The following is an 18491-nucleotide window of genomic DNA, read 5'->3' on the forward strand; positions in this document are numbered from 1 at the left end:
TGCTTAGTGTAAAAATAAAAATTCCTGGAAACTATTTCATAGTAGAACAGCAACATTTTCTGTGTAGGTGAAAGCTTTTATATTACATTTTTTATTTTGCAAGAAAATAAATTATACAACTTAAAAAATAAAATCCAAAATTAAGCAATTCATCAAAATATTTCAGCCTATTGCATACAGAAACTGCTACCATTTAAAATTGTACAGCATTATCATCTCAGTATGTAGTGGCACACATTCAAAATCGTACAGACCATGTAATGATAGATTACAGCCTAGGGTTTCACATCTGTTCAACACTCCAGACAACATAATGTAGATGACAGGAAAGCTCTCTTGTGGTGTTTATTTCACAAGAATTTCTAAGACAGCATCCCATTCATTTACATAAAAATAGAAAAACTAGCTTGAATGTAAGATAGGAAATCTTTCTGTAAAACTAGCAAATCTTTCACCCAAATTGAATTTTTTAAAATTTGACCCTTGAAAAGAGCTAATGACAGCTTACTGCACAGAATGCAAAATATTTTGACGCTCCAGGTCACTGTATTAAATTTAATACAATGTAAAAATAAGAAAGCTAACATTCCATTTTGGGAAATTTTAATATTTATGCACAAAATAAGAGCAAGAGACTTAAATAAACAGGTTGAAAGAATTCAGGGACCCCTCCACTGCAAAAAAAGTAAAAATTGGAAGACTTCAGAATTGACTCCAAGATCCTCACTGGAACCGTGATGCTCCAATATCCCTCTTGCTTTTAAGTATGAAAATTGTTCTACATTTTCAGTTATACATTTTTTCATGTCTACTTACTATGGCAACGAGATGACAACAAAGGCTAACCTTATCCAGATGACTCCATCTTAAATTAGAAGGTAAGTGTTCACAGTTTAAATTAACCTCAGAAGCATCGAACTGCCAACAAAAATACCCAAACCCAAAACAGTGGGGGTGGTTGAAGGGAGGAAGGAGTGGAGGGTAGGGAGGAAGATGGATTTTCTTCTTCCTTAACTATGTCAGGTTTCACCTCTGTTCATAGAGCATTAATATCTCAAAATACATATTACAGAAAAGAGACCTGATAAAGGATACTGTGCCTCTAAAACTTTAGCAAACTGCTGGTAAGACTTTCTTTACTTATTTCTTTAAAATCAACACATCTATTGTCAAAACATATTTAAAGCAAATTTAACAATGGTATAGGCACCTTGTCAACTAAGAGGTTTTCATAAACACCATATACACAATGAAAAGGTAATGAAAACTGAGACTGTAGTATTTGCTGCTTTTCACCACCCCCCAAATATAATCAAGACATAATTGGCTATTTAAAAACTTACAAAATCGAATGGAAAACTTTGCCATGGATTTAGTGTTACCCACTTTCACATTAAATTTGCCTTTATAAAGAAAACATTATGGCTCTTATTCTTCAATTAAATGACCAAAAAGATCATAAATCCTGAAAAAGTTCAGAGAACAATTATGATTTAAACAAGTCTTAAACTTAAAAAAAAAAAAAAACAAAAAAACAAAAAAACCAGAGTGCAGTTCCCTCCCACCCCTCACAGTTTTCTCTTTTGGCATTCTTGTACCAGGACAAGCATATATGCAATACCAAACTATTTGTTAAACATAAGGATCACAATCATCACAAAATTATTCCTTCTAAATTTCAAACTTATCAATGTGGTTAGCAGACATTTAATCTGAGAAAACCGTAAGCACTAATCTTAGTTTAATTCTTCACAAAATGTGTGGTCTAATAATTGACACATACTATCTTAGAGATGAAATGTAAAACAAATTTCTAACCGGAATTTGTATATGATCAGCAAAACCTTAAATGCTTTATATTTGCTTTCCTTTCTTTCAGCAGGCAGCTCACAAAAACCTCCTGGGATTGGGGACAAATTCCATGAAATATTATGAAAAAGCATTCTGCTGTAATGTTATACTATATGCTTTTTCAGCATGCCCTACTACTTTGAAAACCATACTTTTAAACTATTATTTAACATCAAACAAGATAAAAAATAATTTGTAAGAAAATTTGAAGTGTGCACCACAATGAGTAAAAACCCTTGTTGATTCATTCTTTCCCAATGGGGAATAAATCTTTTTCTTTAAGTTGTTTAAGTCCTCAAGTCATAAAATTTCTACTACTCTGGGTATTCAGTTGCTAGCAACTAGTAAGTTGCTACTTTGGATTGACTGAAAGGAACAAGGTAAGTGTTGCCTTCTGAAGATTTAAAAAATGTTTATTTTAAAATATATAAATATATATGTACATATATTTGGCAAGTTTCCTGTTCATATAAGATTGCAACAACTCTGCTATTATTTTTCAGGTTTTATGTTGTGGTTATTTTTTCTCTTCCTCCTAGGTGACAGACACTGAATTTTTTCTACAACAGCATGTCTTTCTTTCCAGAAACCTGAGCAAAATAGTTCTATGCTACCACGTAAGAGATCAGTTACCAGAGAAGATTTCTGTGTTCTTTTTAATAAATTTGGACATGGCATTATAAATATTCATTACATAAATATTAAGTGTGTTAGCAAACCACTTAATACGCTTGTCTTGGTATTTTGACTCCACAATTGTAATGACCTATTTCCATAAAGTTTTTTAGACAGTGGAAGCAACAATTAATATACACTGGACTTTTTTTCAAAACAAGCTCTTCAGCCATGTAAGATTAAAACAAAAAAATTACCAACAAACAACTAAAACAGCAATCTCTTGCTGAAAGAAAACTAATGTTTTTAAGCTGGAAATATTTAATACCTATTTTAGGTCACTATTACAATCCAGTTATTGTATTGAAGCAGTGTTTGAACGACAATTCAATACTATTAAATATTTAGCTTCTCATCTACATCTGCCCTCTCCCAACACTACGCTGACCAGTTCACTCTCTTCAGCAAAACAAACCAAGAGTGCTATTTCTAGTTTTAATGGAATTTTTAAAAACAAAAGACAACAGCATTTTCAGTGCATGAATATCTGAAGATCCTTCCTTGTGCAAGTACATTTTTTTTTAAGAGAGGAAAAAAGAAAAAAAGCAACAAGAACCCCGTCCTCACCATTTCCAACGGAATTTCTCCTGGTGGGTATAAATCAAATTTACCTTTTTTACCTTTTAAAGTTCATAATGGGCTCTTCATGAATGCAAGTATCTCCACAAAACAGCATGCTGTTAAAGTGTGTGCAACATGAAGGGGGTGCCATCATGCTAACTAAAGTGATTGGCAAAATAGACTTGTTTTTTAAGGTAAGGCAGAGATTTTAATATGTAATCAAAGTCCAAGTAAACCTATCTCCAGCACAAACTGTTGACAACTTTCTGCCCAAGCACTCCAAAATCTGAGTTCTTAACATTGTCCATGATTTTCAAAATTATGCCATATATATGAAAGTGTTGATATCAGATTCATCTCTTCGGATATATTTGTGCTCGATTAGCCATTCTATTTGCTCTTTTATCATTTTTTTTTGAGGCAAGAACATGTTTTTCAATATTTCAACTAATTCAGTCTGCAGCTGGGCATTACTAATTTTCTTTCTCATTTTCATTATTTGTATAATAGCTTCCTAAAAGAAAACATAAAAATGAAAGAATATTAATATATTAAATTATGTTAAATAAAACAAAAAGTGACATCTGTTTTTCTTCCTTTATCCAGTATTTATCCAAAGGAATAGTAATCAGTGGGGTATTAATACTGATAGTAAGCAGGGTTTTATTTAATAAATGAAAGATTTTTTTTTCACTCGCCACAAATCTGTTCATATGGAAACTTTGAAAAGTAAAGAAATTACCCATAATCTCTCAGCAGAAATAAAAGCACACCTAATATTTTAAAATCCTACTCCTTTCTTCTGTACCATGCACATTACAAAATTTATCTTACCTGTGAATACAGTAAGTATATAGCTAGGTATTATACTTATCATCAACTGACATATAATCATACACAACACAGATACTTTTTCCTCATATTCCAAAGTTATTCTTCAATATAGCAGTAAGGGGTATAGCAGTAAGGGGTATGAACACTATCTTCAGTGTGCATTGATTCAAATATATATATATATTTTTATAAAGGAACATTTTTCATTTAAGTCAATTTTATCAGTGTTTTCCTTGATGATTTCTGTAACTACTACTAAGCTTTCAAAAAAGGTTATTTGAAAATTGTTAAACAAATTTTTCCCTTTCACATTTTCTAGTAATTTCTCTTAAGTAAAAAAAAACAATAAACAAAAAAACAAACAAAAAAACAAAACAAAACTACTGCACTGATGGATATTAGAACTGGTTGCAAAAAAAGTGAAAAGAGGAAAAGAAAGAGTATTTACTTTTTAGCATATTTAAAATGGAAAATTGATGCAAATCAATAGGCTTGGAACCCAAACACTATTTCTGAAAAACTGCCCCTTCTCAACGTGTAGATACAATGCCTTTATTGACACTACAGGGTCAAGCAAACTCCTCTCTTTCTGTATCGGGATACAAGGCTCCTGGTCGCAAATCAGAAACAGGGAGTTATGTCAAAGGTCCAGCAGTAAAAAGATGTGGTAATGTCTGCCACGCTAGGCACCTCAAGTTAGCTTTGGTAGACGTGAAGATAATGGTTGTGTCAGAGGAGCTACGAGGAAACTCCTGCCCTGATCCCCATTTGAAATGCTGCAAGTCACTGCACTCCTGAATCAGAAAGATGCCCAGAGTTTAGAGCTCAGGAAGCAGCCTGCTCTGAGTCTTTGCTAGCAGAGGATAAGAACAGTGAGCTGTGCAGGCCGAGGTTTCACAGATGTGGGTCAGAGTTTCAGAGGGCTCAGTAACTCATTAAGGCAGGAGAGAGGTTGTGCGGCCCTGACCAGTTGGAAAAAGAGTGAATCCTATGTTCATCTGCTGCACAGGTCAGCAATACCTACCAGCAGAAAAGAAAAACCTTCCAAAAGCTGACCATCCAAAGTGCCACAGCTGCCAAGAGGAAGGACCAGGACACTCGCACTGCTGTACAGGAGTGACAGTGTTTTCACTATCACTACAAGGTAAAGCAAATTCCCACAATATATTCAAATGCTTTCTTTTAAAACAGCGAACAACGGGGATGGAGTAGAATCAGCAAGAAATAAGAAAGTCTGTATTATCAGCAGAGACATCTTTAGATTACTGGATTGTGCAGAGTTTCAGATCATTTAATGACAAAACAAAATTACTCCATTTTCTCTGAACAATGCATACAACTATGCCGGCCCTCCTTTTACCCATTTGGCCTCTTCAATCCATCTGGGAATTATCCTGGTAAAGCTGTAAACCAGCACTGTATCTCGACTGTCCCACAAAACAGTAAGATCTTCTGACATCTCTTACTGAGTAATCCGTTCCCTGTCTATGGGTTGTGGAACTGATTGCCTTCACAACCAAACATTATCTATATTCAAATTCTCGTAAAATTTCTCAATTAATGTTCAATTTTAATATTTGGCACTGCAAGTTCCACCATCACTGTCTAGTTCTTACTTTGAAAGTTACTCAATTACCATTATTAATTTTGTTAAAAATAAGAAATTATAAATAGTGAATTTGGTATTGATATGGCAAAAATAACCTCTTTAAGCCATTTAAACCATGGAAGCAAAGAGACTCCAATAATGAGCAAAGGGAGCTAGACACAAAAAGACATACTGCCTGAATCCATCAGACTAACAACCTGGATCAGGCAGAACAGAGTGAAGGTGAAAAGAATCAGCTAGTGCAGAAGGGAAGCTGGCCGGAAACGAGACCTGGGGAGATGATTGATGTGACGTGCTTTCAGCAGCAGCGCTGGACCAGCAGACATCCAGCCACCGAGGGCACCACCTGCTGCTTCCTGGGACGCGCAGCAGCAGCCAGAGGCTGGAAGGGGGAGAACGGGACTGGAACAGACACTCCCCATGGGATGGGGTGATCCAAGCAGGGGCTCACCCCACTTCACCAGGCACCCCATTCCTTTAATTATATGATCTATTAGTAATTTAACAATTTAATCTCCTAGTATTTCCTATTTTCGCATTGGTCAGAAAGTCTGAGTAATATTAAATAAAAATAATAAAACTGGAACAACTTTTTCTGAAGTTAATCACACATTAATTTGTAACAGACAGTTTATCATCATCAGAAGATATAACACTAGCTTCAAAATGTTTTTAAAAGAAATGAAAATAGAAAATTTTCATTTTTTATGGATTTGAACAAATTTCTTAATTTTGCATTACACAAGAATTTCAAGTTTTAAAATGAAACACAAATTTAAATACTTCAATCCTAAATATGTAATTTGTTGCAAACACACACTGATTCAGGAGGGGTGAGGTTAAAAGAAGACATAATTCAGAATCAAGTCTGTACCAATTCAACAGATTCCACCAGAGGCCCCCAGGCCATACAAATTCTGCAGTGAAGAGAATTCCATCAGTACAATGTTTTGATTCTAGAAAACTGAGTATTTGCACTCTTTCTTTAAAAAGGTCTGATTATGTCTAGGCCTTTAAATTCAAAAAAGGTTTGAAGATCTTAAAAACAAATGCAAGCTTGCTCAGAATTCGGACATTTTTCTTAATATTACAAACCTGGGTTCTTAATATCCTTAGTTGAACTATTCCTTCATTCTCTTCTTCTCTCATCCTTTCTGTAGTGAGCTGCAAGCGTCCAATCAAGTTGATTTTACCCCTTTTCTGAACTTTTGCATTTTTTCTGTAAAAGAAAAATTTTACAGTACTCCTTAAGAATTAAATATATTATAATAATCAATGTCCAGAGGAGACAGACATAATCTAAGATACAGAACTGTTTCAAGAAAAAGTAAAATATACCCAATATTCAGCTTTATTCAAAATAAACTGATTTTCCTCAAAAAATCATACTGTATCTGTAAATAAAATAAGTGACAGGGTCTGTGCTGTGAAGAAGTGGGCTAAATCTCTGCCTGCAATCCTAGCATACCATTTGGGGCACTGTTTTAAGTCCCAGCTCTCCACATCCAATCCAGCTCTCTGCTGATGTGTCTAGGAAAGCCTCTGTCATATCCATCTGCCTGTCATGCCATTCTCCTTCCTTTGCTTTCATATAAATAAATAATCTTAAAAAAATAAAAATGGAAATAAGTGACTACAGTCCCTGTAATAATAAAGTAAATTTGCCATGACATGAAAATAATCAGATAATTCAAGATATATAGATTGCTGTTCAGCATGAACTTCTAGATGGATGTTGAAAAAACTCGTTGCTCAGGAACAGCTGCTTTTTAATTGTGAAAGTGGGGGCCCCCGTGTCGCACAGTGGCTTACTGCAGCATGTGGTGTGCCTGTGGCCTCCCACATGGCAGTTGGTTGGAGTGCAAGCTGCCCCACTTCCTGTCCATCTCCTTGTTAACTGACATTCCTGGAAAAGTAGTGGAAGATGTCCCAAGTTCTTGGACCCGTATAACATATGGGAGACCCGAAAAAAGCTCCTGGCTCCTGGCTTTGGCCTGGCCATTGCAACCATTTGGGGAGTGAACAGGCAGATAGTCTCTTTTTCTCTAACTTTGCCTTTCAAACAGATAAATTAATTTTTAAAGAGTGTAAAAAGGTGTTTAAAGGAAAGCAAAATAGTATGATGTCAGGCATCAAAACTGTATCTATAAAAATATGGTAAAGAAATAAACACCTCCAGATCATGAATATACATCCAAGTCAAGATACACAAACAGAAAACAGAGCTTTACCCCATTGGGTGGCTCATTGCCCAAACTCTCACAAGGCTACTAAAGGGGTTGAAACCAAACCCAGGATTTTAATCCAGGCCTCCAACATGAGCAGCAGCAACCCAGTTATACAAGCTATCACCACAGCGTGTCCACAGAGACTCAGTGGTTAAACCCCCGTCTTGTATGCACTGGGATTCCATATGGGCGCCAGTTTGTGTCCCGGCTGCTCCACTTCCCATCCAGCTCCCTCCTTGTGGCCTGGGAAAACAGTCGAGGACGGCCCAAAGCCTTGGGACCCTGCACTCATGTGGGAGACCTGGAAGAAGCTTCTGGCCAGCGGAGACAAACTCTTTCTTTCTGTCGCTCTCTTTCTCTCTGTATATCTGACTTTCCAATAAAAATAAATAAGTCCTGAAAAAGAAATGAAGAGGAATTTAGCAAAAAAAAAAAAAAAAAGTTTATGTGTTTGCTTATTTGAAAGGCAGAGTTGCATACAAAGGCAGAGACAGAGATCTATATGCTAGTGCACTCTGCAAATGGCTACAATAACTGGGACTAATCCAGGTCAAAGCCAGGATCCAAGAACTCCATCCTAGTCTCCCACAAAGGTGGAAGGAGCCCAGGTACCTGTACCATCTTCCACTGCTTTCTCAGTTGCATTAATAGACAGCTGGGTGGGAAGTGGAACAGCCATGACTTGAACTGGTACTCTGATATGGGACGCTTACCCTGCAAGTAGGTATTAACAAGCTGTGCCAAGATATAAGACATGAAATCAGGCATCTTAACTGATAGACCAAATGTCTGCCCCTCTAACTTGTTTTATTAATTTTTACTTATTTATTTTTACTTCATTTGAAAGACACAGGTTATCTTCAGTCTGCTAAAGATAATGCCCACAACAGCCAGGGATGGGTCAGGCCAAGGTCAGGAGACTGGAACTCCATGTGGGTCTTCCACCTGGTGGCAGGAAGCCAAGTACCGAGTTTACCATTTACTGCCCTTCTCAGTGGGTAGGAAACCAGAGAGGAAGCAGAGGAACTGAGACTGAAACCACACATTCTACTACGGGGTATAGGTGTCCTAAGCATATTTTCAACGACTATGCCAAATGTTTGCCCCACATTTTTTTCTCCTGTTTTTAATTTATTTCTCTTAAGACTACCTCCTTACAACTTTCAGAAAGAAAATACAAAATAACAGACAGACTGGTTTCAATGCAACAGAGCCCCAGCATGGCAAGCTCTGCAGGACCACTGCCGTGACTCTGGGGCGCCATGGGGTTCCTGGGGAGTCGGTGGGGACCCTCCTTCCCTCGCACTGTGACATTCTCGGCGTGGGTCACTGCTGCGCCCCACATATTTTTAATAGCTAATTAAATAAATTAAGTTAGAGTGATGACACTATACACTTATGTTCCAAATATCATTTAAGAAAATAATTATTTTGCTAAAAACTAAAGCAGAAAATTTAAACAGTTTTTATTCTGGGTCGACCAACATAAAGCCTTACATTAAACTGAACTCCTGGTTCACTGAGAAGAGGGTGCCTTCTGTGAAGTCTTTGGGTGAGTTGACTTGAGGCTCGTACAATAAAACTTGCCGTTTGAGCTTTGGGAAAGCTACTAAAGACTATAAAGAATCAAGAGGGAACAATTAGCATTTATAAACAGTACGCAATACTGACATCAGTTTTCTTACTAAATCAACATAGATGGGGAGGGAATGTTTTTTCATCTTGAGAATGGGATCATAAACAAAAAGAATTTAAACTTTTATTTGGCACCTCCACAAACACAAAAATGTAAATGAGACTTTGGAATGGAAAAGGTGGAGAAAGAATTGGCAGTGAGGAAACAATAACTGTTGTCTTTAAAAAAAGACAAGAAATCAGGATTGATCACATAATATCGTAAAACATTTTCCAGTTATAAACCAGTCATTTGCTATGTATCTGGTAACTTGTGAAAACTGATGTCTATAGAACAGACATAAAGTACAGTTATGAGAAACTGACCAATAACTACATTTTACACTTCCACAAACCAAAGTTTTTTAACTGTTAGGTTTTTCATCATCACAAAATCTTGCTACATACTTTTAGGATTAAATCTTTTTTTCCACAGTTAACATTCGAATATCAAGTCAATCATTCTCTTCTCCTTTCTCTGTGAAGAGGGGGGAGGAGGGAGAAGCTCTTTCTCTGGTAACTTGCCTATTTTCAAACTTCTTTTTCTATAAATACCTGTTTTAGCATATGTGCTGCCGGAAGTGAGCACTCTATAAATATCGGACTAGTTTTCTTGTAAAAATCATTTACTGAGTGCTTTAAATTAATTTTATAATAACCACATTTTTGCTGCTTTGAAGAAGATACAATGTTAAAGATAAAAACAAAGAAACTAACCCATAAAGTCCGTCTAAGCTCAGCATCAGGGAGTTCAGTTGCAAGTTTGAGATTTTCAAAGCTGATTTTCTCTCTAGGTCTTTGGTTCCATGCAAATAACACAGCCAACTGAAATGTGGTCACCTCCAAATCATATTGACCTACTTCATTCTTAAATGTTATCTATAATAAATAAAATAATTTTTAAAAAGTTAGAATTTTTCATAAACATTATCATTAATATCTGTTCCATGAAATTATTTGTGGAAAATACAGTTGTCTTCTAACACCCGCTCTTATAACCTTCTCTGTAGCAAAATGGGCCATGTGACTTAATTCTGCTTAATGTGATACAAAAGGGAAAGGATGAGACAACTTCTGGAAGACAGATACAGTGAGTATATTTGATCCTAACCAGTAACTCATGTCCCAGACAACTTCACAGAACAAACCCACCATTCCTGGCCAAACTTTTCTTATTTTAGAGAGGCAAAAATCTATTTGCTCAAGTAACTTGTATGTAAAGTACAGCTAAAATAGCTGAAAGAATGCACTAACTACTAACTACTTACAATTCCATTTGACATGAGATGATGCCAATGTAATTTTCTACCACTGTGATTTTTTTTGTAGAACTCTTCTACTTCAGGTATCAAATCCTCCAGTTCAGTAGGAAGTGAGACAAAGACCTTCTCAGAGCTTCTTGACCAGGCACCAGCATTCAAAATTTTAATATTAACTGAATCAGCTGAAGGCAAAAATACCAGAAAATAAATAATAAAAACAAACAATCTTGACAATGGCTAAATTTAAGCATTAAAAAACACAGTAAGTTTTGGTGAATAACAAAATTTTAAAGATTTCATTAAGAGGGCCCTTCTGTTTCAAAGTAAGAACTGTAAGTCTACCATTCTGCTTTGACAGTGGTCTCCAAGGAACATGAACTATGTAACTTCTTTGAATTTACTACTACTAGCATTTATTTTTAATTTACCAGAAAAAAAGATATTTTGTGTTTAAAATTTTTAATAATCTACACAATATGTAACTGTAAAATAATACCTGGTAAAGCCAGTTTATTATTTTTGTGCATTTCTTTAAAAGCTTGGTTCAAATCTTCAGATACTTTTATGTCCTGAAACATTCTAGCAAGTTTGTTTACATAATCTGCAGGCATACCAACTTCCTACAAAAACCGTAAACAGAACAACAAATAAATACATATGTTCATACATTGTTAGGAAAAGCAGTTTTTAGGCAAAGTTTTAATATGAAACTAAGTCTTAGACACTTTGATATGCTTTCATTTCTCCTTTATTTGTTAGAATACTTAATTCTAATTAAAGTTTATTTTTAATCTAGCCATTTAATACCTATTAAATTTGATCCTTTGAAGCCAAATGTGATGATAGACTGTCTTGTTTGAAAAATTCCAGTATTAATTTCAATTATCATAATACATTAAATAACACAAGTTCTTCAACCACACACTTTTAAGTTTTAGTTGCCACTGCATAATAAATCTAAGTATATAAATCTCAAATTTTATTTCTAGCTTCTCAATCCACAAATTGGACAAAAGCAACAAAAAGGACAATATAATCAATGACCAATCATAATACTCATAATACTTCCTTGAACATTTACTAATCAAGTGCTTATTCAATTCATCAGACAACAAGGTGCAGTTCTGGTACAACTTTGTCTTCCAGTGATAAATCCACATGACATTGACAAAAAGGGATAATCAAAAAGGTAATCAACAAAGTTGGTAAGAGTACACCAAAACAAAAGTGACCATACTGAAAATAGAACAATGTGTGAAGCTACAGAAGAAAACTGTGATCATAGTATTGATACTGCAACACAGAGGATTCTAGAAATATGTAAGCATAAGAACTTCAAGAAGATAAATCACTAACATAAGTGAAAAAAGCACCAAGTGTCAAAAATTATAAGATGCCCCAGAGGAAATGATGCTGCCAAAACTTAGTAAAGAACTCTAAGTATATTGTGACACTGCAAACTGGGAGGAAGGCACACAAGATGTCTTTAAGACATAGAAAAGATGCTCTTTCTTTACTTTTTAATGCTTATTTTGTTATTGATAACAAAATTTATTTCTTATTTATTTGAAATGCTTGGTTACAGAGAGAGGGATAGACAAAGATGTTACATCCCTTGGTTTACTCCTCAAATGGCCTCAACTGTTAGGGCGGGGGCAGGCCAAAGCCAGGAGCCAGGAACTCCATCTTGGGTTCCCATGTGGGTAGCAGGAGCCCAAGCACTTGGGCCAGTTCTTTCCCAGGCACATTTAACAGGGAGCTAGATCAGAAGTAGGGCAACCATGACTTGAATTGGCATTCACATGCGATCCCCAGTGTTACAGGTGGTGGCCTAACCCATTGTGCTTTAACGTCTCACTCTTACTTTTTTCTTTTTTCTCTTCAGTTACTTTCTTTTAATTTTCCTGGTGTGCGGGGGGAAGGGAAGGTGACTGCTCCTTGCTGTCAAACTACATCAGGACCTGCGGATGGGAGGTGTCACTGATGATGCCTTAAAGATCCCGATGTGGGTAAGGATGCTTTGAAAGTGTTACTTGAGTGGTTTTGATAGTTCTGAGACATCTAGACCTTTACTCTTTTTTTAAAAGACTTTTTTTAAAAAAAATTTGAAAGTCAGATAAGATTTATGGAGAGAAGCAGAGACAGAGAGAAAGATCTGGTTCACTCCCCAAGTGTCCACAATGGCGGGAGCTGAGTCAATCCAAAGTGAGCAGCCAGGAGTTTCTTCTGGGTCTACCACACAAGTGGCAGGGTTCCACAGCTTTGGGCCTTCCTCTACTGCTTTCCCAGGCCACAAGCAGGGAGCTGAATGGGAAGCGGAGCAGCCAGGACACAAACCAGCACTCATGGGAACCTGGTGCTTACAAGGTGGGGATTAAGCCAATTTAAGCCATCATGCCGGGCCCTAGACCCTCACTCAAGTTACTTGCCAAGAAGGCAAATGCTGTTCAAACCTCTCTTAATCTTATGAACAGCTTTACTGAGCTGTATAATTAATTGTAAATTCACCCTTTTACAGTGTACAATGTAGTGAATTTTAATATATTCAAAGAGTTTGTAGCCATCAGTACTATCTAACTGTAGAAAATTTTCATCGCCTCTAAGGAAATCCCATGGGTACTTAAAATCATTCTACACGTCCCCTCCCTGCTATAGCTCCTGGAAACCAACAAGTCTACCTTCTATCTCTGGCTACTGACCTGCTCTGAACTTTGTCTATGAGTGGATTCACATGGTCTTTGGTCTTTGGTCATGGGTTTGCTGCATTTAAGCATAACAATTGTTCTAAGTTCAGTCATACATTAGCATATAATAGTACTTATTTGTATTGCTCAATAACATTGCATTGGAGGCATAAGCCATCTTTTATTCATTCATTGATTCCCTAATATTTTGTTTTGCTTTCACAACTTGAATATTATAAGGAATGCAGCCATTATCACTGATATACAAATATTGGCAGGGACAAAAATTTTCATTTCTCAAGTGGAATCAAGAATGGGCCAACTGTTTAACTTTCTGAGAAAATGTTAAGCATTTTCCCAAACTGGGTACATCATTTTATATCTTCACATAGCAACTCATAAAAATTCCAGTTTCCCCTCTTCCTGAAAACAAACTGACTTAAAAAAAAGAGAGAGTAAGACAAACAGAAGGTGTCTGTCTCTTTGTTAACTCCCCCAAATGTTCATAATGGCTGGGCACTGAAGCTGAGAACGCACCGTAAGTCTCCTACGTAGGTGGTAAGAGCCTAACTTGTTGGGCCTTCATTGTGCCTCACCGTGTGCATTAACAGGGAGCTGGAACCAGGAGCCAAGTGTACTAATTGTGTCTTCTAGGCCTGACTGGCAGGCCAAACGCCAGCCCCATCTACTTCATATAGCCTAGTTGGTAAGTAAAGTGCATCTCTTTGTGCTCTAGATTTGCATTTTAATAGTGAATAAGATATTAAGCATCTTTGTATGTGCTTATTAGCCATTTCTCCATTTTGATTGAGTCATCATTTTATTGTTGTAAGAGTTCTTTACATTCTAGATATAACATCAAATCTACAAATTATAACCACTCCCTTTTTAAAAAATTTATTTAAAATGCAGAATGACAGAGAGTATGAGAGGGTTGGGGGGAGAGAGAGAGAGAGGGAGAGAACATTCAATCTTGTACTGACTGGCTTCAACTGCCTGAACTGGGCTAAATGGAAGTCAGGAGTCAGGGATGCCAGCGTTGCAATCAATGGATTACTCTACTGTGCCACAATGTTAGCACCAGATGATTTTTTTTTTTTTTTAAGATTTGTTCATTTTCTTATTTGAAAGGCAAAGCTACAAAGAGAGGAGAGAGACAGAAAGATCTTCCATCCATTGGTTCATTCCCCAAACTGCCGCAACGTCCAGAACTGGGTCAGTTCAAAGGTAGGAGCCTGGAGATTCTCCCTGGTCTTCCATCCACACGGGTATAGGGACCCAAGGGTTACTTTTCATTGTTTTCCCAGGCACATCAGCAGGGAGTTGGACCAGAAGTGGAGCAGCCAGGACTCAAACTAGAGCCCATATGGGATCCCAGGACCACTAGCGGAGGCTTAACTTACTAAGTCAAAAGTGCTGACCACTAGATGCAGGTTTTACAAAGAAATTAATCACTAAAATTCTGAAAGTTTTTATGTTTTTAAGTTATAGTATATTAAATACATATTATTTCCACTATTTCTTTTTCTCATATATTTCTTTTTATATATTTTTTTAATAATTATTTTGCATTATGTGACAGTTTCATAGGCTCTTTCTCATATATTTCTAACAGTAAAGAGTTTCGAATGCTTTGAAAAGAATTTTTAAATGTTATAAAACAGTTTCCTTACTGGGCAATTTCATTTAGCACAGCAATCTCTACCATCTCACGCTGCCATGTGAAGCAAGGCTATTATTAAAAAAAAAAGTGTGTGTGTGTGTATGTTTCCAGAGACAGAGAGACAGAGAAATGGAAGGCAGGAGAGAAACTGAGTTAGGGCATTCATTTTAATAAAACTTAATGAGCAGTAAGAAGCAGACTCAAATATTTTTATATGAGAATTTTGTTACAGTTAGCATTAATTACCCCAATATGACATCATAAAGATTCCTTTAGCTATGCAGATACGCCTATACTTATTTGTACAAGCACCTCCATAGTTACACACTTAGTATTGAAAGCAGCTCATGAAGCAAATGATTTGTTTTATAACCTCTAAAGTAATTTGAAATGAGAGTAGAGTCAGAAATCAGAACAAAACAAAACAAGAGTAAAAGTGCTTTAGTGAAAGTCATTAAGAAAATTTTCTTTATTAGATATCATTTTATTTTATATAACTTACATTGGATTACTATAAAATGTTTATTTCTTTGCTGCTACCATTATCACCAAAATATATGACTGAAGCACAATAATGAATCACATGCTATATTAGGAAAGCAGATGGTTTCTTTAAAAAGTTACTTACTCTTAGCCATTCAACCATATTTTCTTCAATTTCACTATCGGCAGAGATGTCTAATATAAGACGTCGTGTCAAATGAGCTTTATGATACCTCATAAAAACGTCTTTATTTTGTACATATTTAAGTACCAAGAGCTGTATGGAAAACAAAGTTACTTTCAATTTTTGTATATGTTTTAGGATCTCTGTCACTTAGTTCCTCTTATATGAAGCTGCCAAAATTCAAATGTTTATGAGCACACATGCAGACTAGCTATTACACTATCCCATCTCTGAAACATTAAGTAATAATAACATTTACTTCACTATTTAAAAAAGGAACCAAATTTTAGACTTTAGCCAAATAACCTTTTAGTCACTATAATAACTAATTTTTAAAATATTATATAACAAATGTCACAATTCTTCCCATGAAAATCAACAGCTATTCCAATTTTCTTTCCCACAAACTTTATTTGTCCCTGACATTCATCTTTCTGGTATTTTGTCTATTATTTATCTCCTCTTTGTATTCCTGGGATTATAACATTTCATCAATAACTAGTACACAAAAAATACAAGCAAGTAATTCTTATTTTCACTCATCTAGCTTGTCTATCGAAAAGAATAAAGAACCACCAATATTTGAATTATTCCACATATATCATCTTCCCCAACCCAGGCTTTCAGTTCTTTAATAGGAGCCAAAATTTAATTGCCTAAGAAGAATCAGAAAGAGAGAAGAATTAAGTGATATTTCTCTTTCAGGCAGCTACAGAATACCAATTTTTAGGTAGAAACAGCAATTATCCCATAGAGGTCACATTACATAGAAGTTTCTAACAACAGTGGTTATCTATCTATATCTATATAACTGTTTAGAGTCTATCACAAAAAGTCTCATAAATAAAACACAAATTCAAAAATAAGGTAATTTCAAATTTTAAGATATATTAAAAAAAATCTATATACCACTTCTTTAAGCTTTGCTTCAATCTCTTCGGAGGTTAGTTTTTTGCTTAACGGTGTTTTTCTTAGCAACATGTCACAGTAATTAGCAAGCAGCTCAGGGCATTTTGATTCTGGCTGAGTTTTTAATCCCACCCTAAAAAAAAAATCAGAAACAATGGATGAAGAATGACTGGTATTTGCAAATTTTTTTTTAAGCCAATGTTTCACAGACTAATTTTAAAAAATGTGTCTATTTATTTAAAAGGCAGAGAAAGAGAGCCAGAGAAGAGGCAGAAGTAAAACGGAGGAAGGAAGAGGAGAGGAAATGGGGGAGGGGGAAGAGAGTTCTTTCCATTTGTTGGTACATTCCCCAGTCACAGTGGCTAGGGATGGTCCAAGCCAAAAACTTGTGCCAGACTCCACTGTTTTCCCATGGACTTTAGTTGTGAACTGAATGAAAGTGGAGCAGCCAGGACTCAACACTGGCACGCCAAGAGGGGATGTCAGAGTTACAAGTGATTGCTTCGCTTACTGTGTCACAATGCTGGTCCCACAAACTAGTTTCTAATGTTGCATAGTCTGGTGATTAGGGCTAGGACTAGCGAGAGCAAGCCAGATGTCTTAGGGTTCACAACTTAAACAAATACTCATTCCCTAAGTGCCATTCCTGTATTTACAGTACACTGAAAGCAAGAAAGTTATTAAATTTTGTACAAGAAGTATTTCCATGCCTCAACATAGTGCCAGCTTTGTCAATGGTCTTAATTTTTTCTCGATTTTTTCACAAGAAACATGCTTGCCAAATTTAATAAAGAGAGTATATCAGACAGACTGGGTAGGCATTTCAGGAAAGAACCAAGCCTTTTTAAGAACTTTACTCTTTCATATGCTAACATGCTTTAGGAAAACTGCATGTTGCTAGATATTTTGTATGATAACACTATGCTTTTTCATGTAGGGATGGACTATTGTGGTACAGCAGGGTAAATTACCCCCTTGGAACCTCATATCCTAAGACAGTCTGGGTCCAATTCTAGCTGCTCTACTTCCAAGCCAGCTTCCTGCTAACGCACACTAGCAGGCAGCATATGACAGCTCCATTGCTTGGGTCCCTGCTACCCAAGGAACAGGACCCATATGAAGTTCTGAGGGTTACAATTCTTACCTTACCCTTTAAATATGTCCAGTTTCAGAGCCGGCACCATGGCACAGTAGGCTAAGCCTCCACCTGTGGCAAAGGCATCCCATATGGGTTCTGGTTTGTGTCCTAGCTGCTTCACTTCATATCCAGCTCCCTGTTTATGGCCTGGGAAAGTGACAGAGAATGGCTCAAGTCTTCAAGCCCCTGCACACGCGTGGGAGACCTGGAAGAAGCTCCTGTCTCCAAGCTTCGGATTGCCTCAACCCCAGCCATGACAGCCATTTGGGGAGTGAACCAACAGAAGGAAGATCTCTCTCCTTTCCTCTGTAACTCTGTCTCTCAAATGAAAATAAAACCTTTTTTTTTAAAGTGCCAATTTAACATTCACGTTAATTACCCACTTTGAACAAATTCTTAATTAACAACTTGGATATCTATATCACTTCCCCGACAAGAGTTATTTAAATCAGTAAAGTGTATTTTCATGCTTGAAAGTCTTTTATTTTCCATTCTACTTCTCTAGATAACATATGTAAATAAAATTAAATGCAACATTTAAAATTTTCACATGACTTTATAATTCAAGTGTTATTTTCCAAAAACCTGAGCTATCCAAATTAGTAACACAACATGTGCAATATTCATATATAAAACATGGACACAGAGCCAGTACGGTGGTGTAGCGCATTAAGGTTTTTCCTGCAGTACTGGCACCCGCCCCCCATATTGGGGCTAGTTGGGATCCCTGCTGCTG

At 36.3% G+C, this 18491-nt stretch overlaps 1 protein-coding gene across 1 annotated transcript in view; it reads right to left on the minus strand.

Moving 5' to 3' along the window:
* Positions 1 to 1525: 1525 nt before the first annotated feature.
* Positions 1526 to 18491, minus strand: part of CUL5 (cullin 5) — a 102566-nt gene continuing 85600 nt past the window's right edge. Inside the window, exons 12-19 of the mRNA XM_058663951.1 lie at positions 16618 to 16750; positions 15670 to 15801; positions 11191 to 11314; positions 10701 to 10876; positions 10150 to 10311; positions 9256 to 9374; positions 6626 to 6749; positions 1526 to 3601 (exon numbers count right to left, since the gene is read on the minus strand). Coding sequence (XP_058519934.1) covers positions 3407 to 3601; positions 6626 to 6749; positions 9256 to 9374; positions 10150 to 10311; positions 10701 to 10876; positions 11191 to 11314; positions 15670 to 15801; positions 16618 to 16750 — 1165 coding nt within the window. The 3' untranslated portion in view covers positions 1526 to 3406. The remainder of the gene's footprint in view (positions 3602 to 6625; positions 6750 to 9255; positions 9375 to 10149; positions 10312 to 10700; positions 10877 to 11190; positions 11315 to 15669; positions 15802 to 16617; positions 16751 to 18491) is intronic.

The sequence above is a fragment of the Ochotona princeps genome, chromosome 4 (genome assembly GCF_030435755.1).
Source record: "Ochotona princeps isolate mOchPri1 chromosome 4, mOchPri1.hap1, whole genome shotgun sequence".
Classification (NCBI taxonomy): domain Eukaryota; kingdom Metazoa; phylum Chordata; class Mammalia; order Lagomorpha; family Ochotonidae; genus Ochotona; species Ochotona princeps.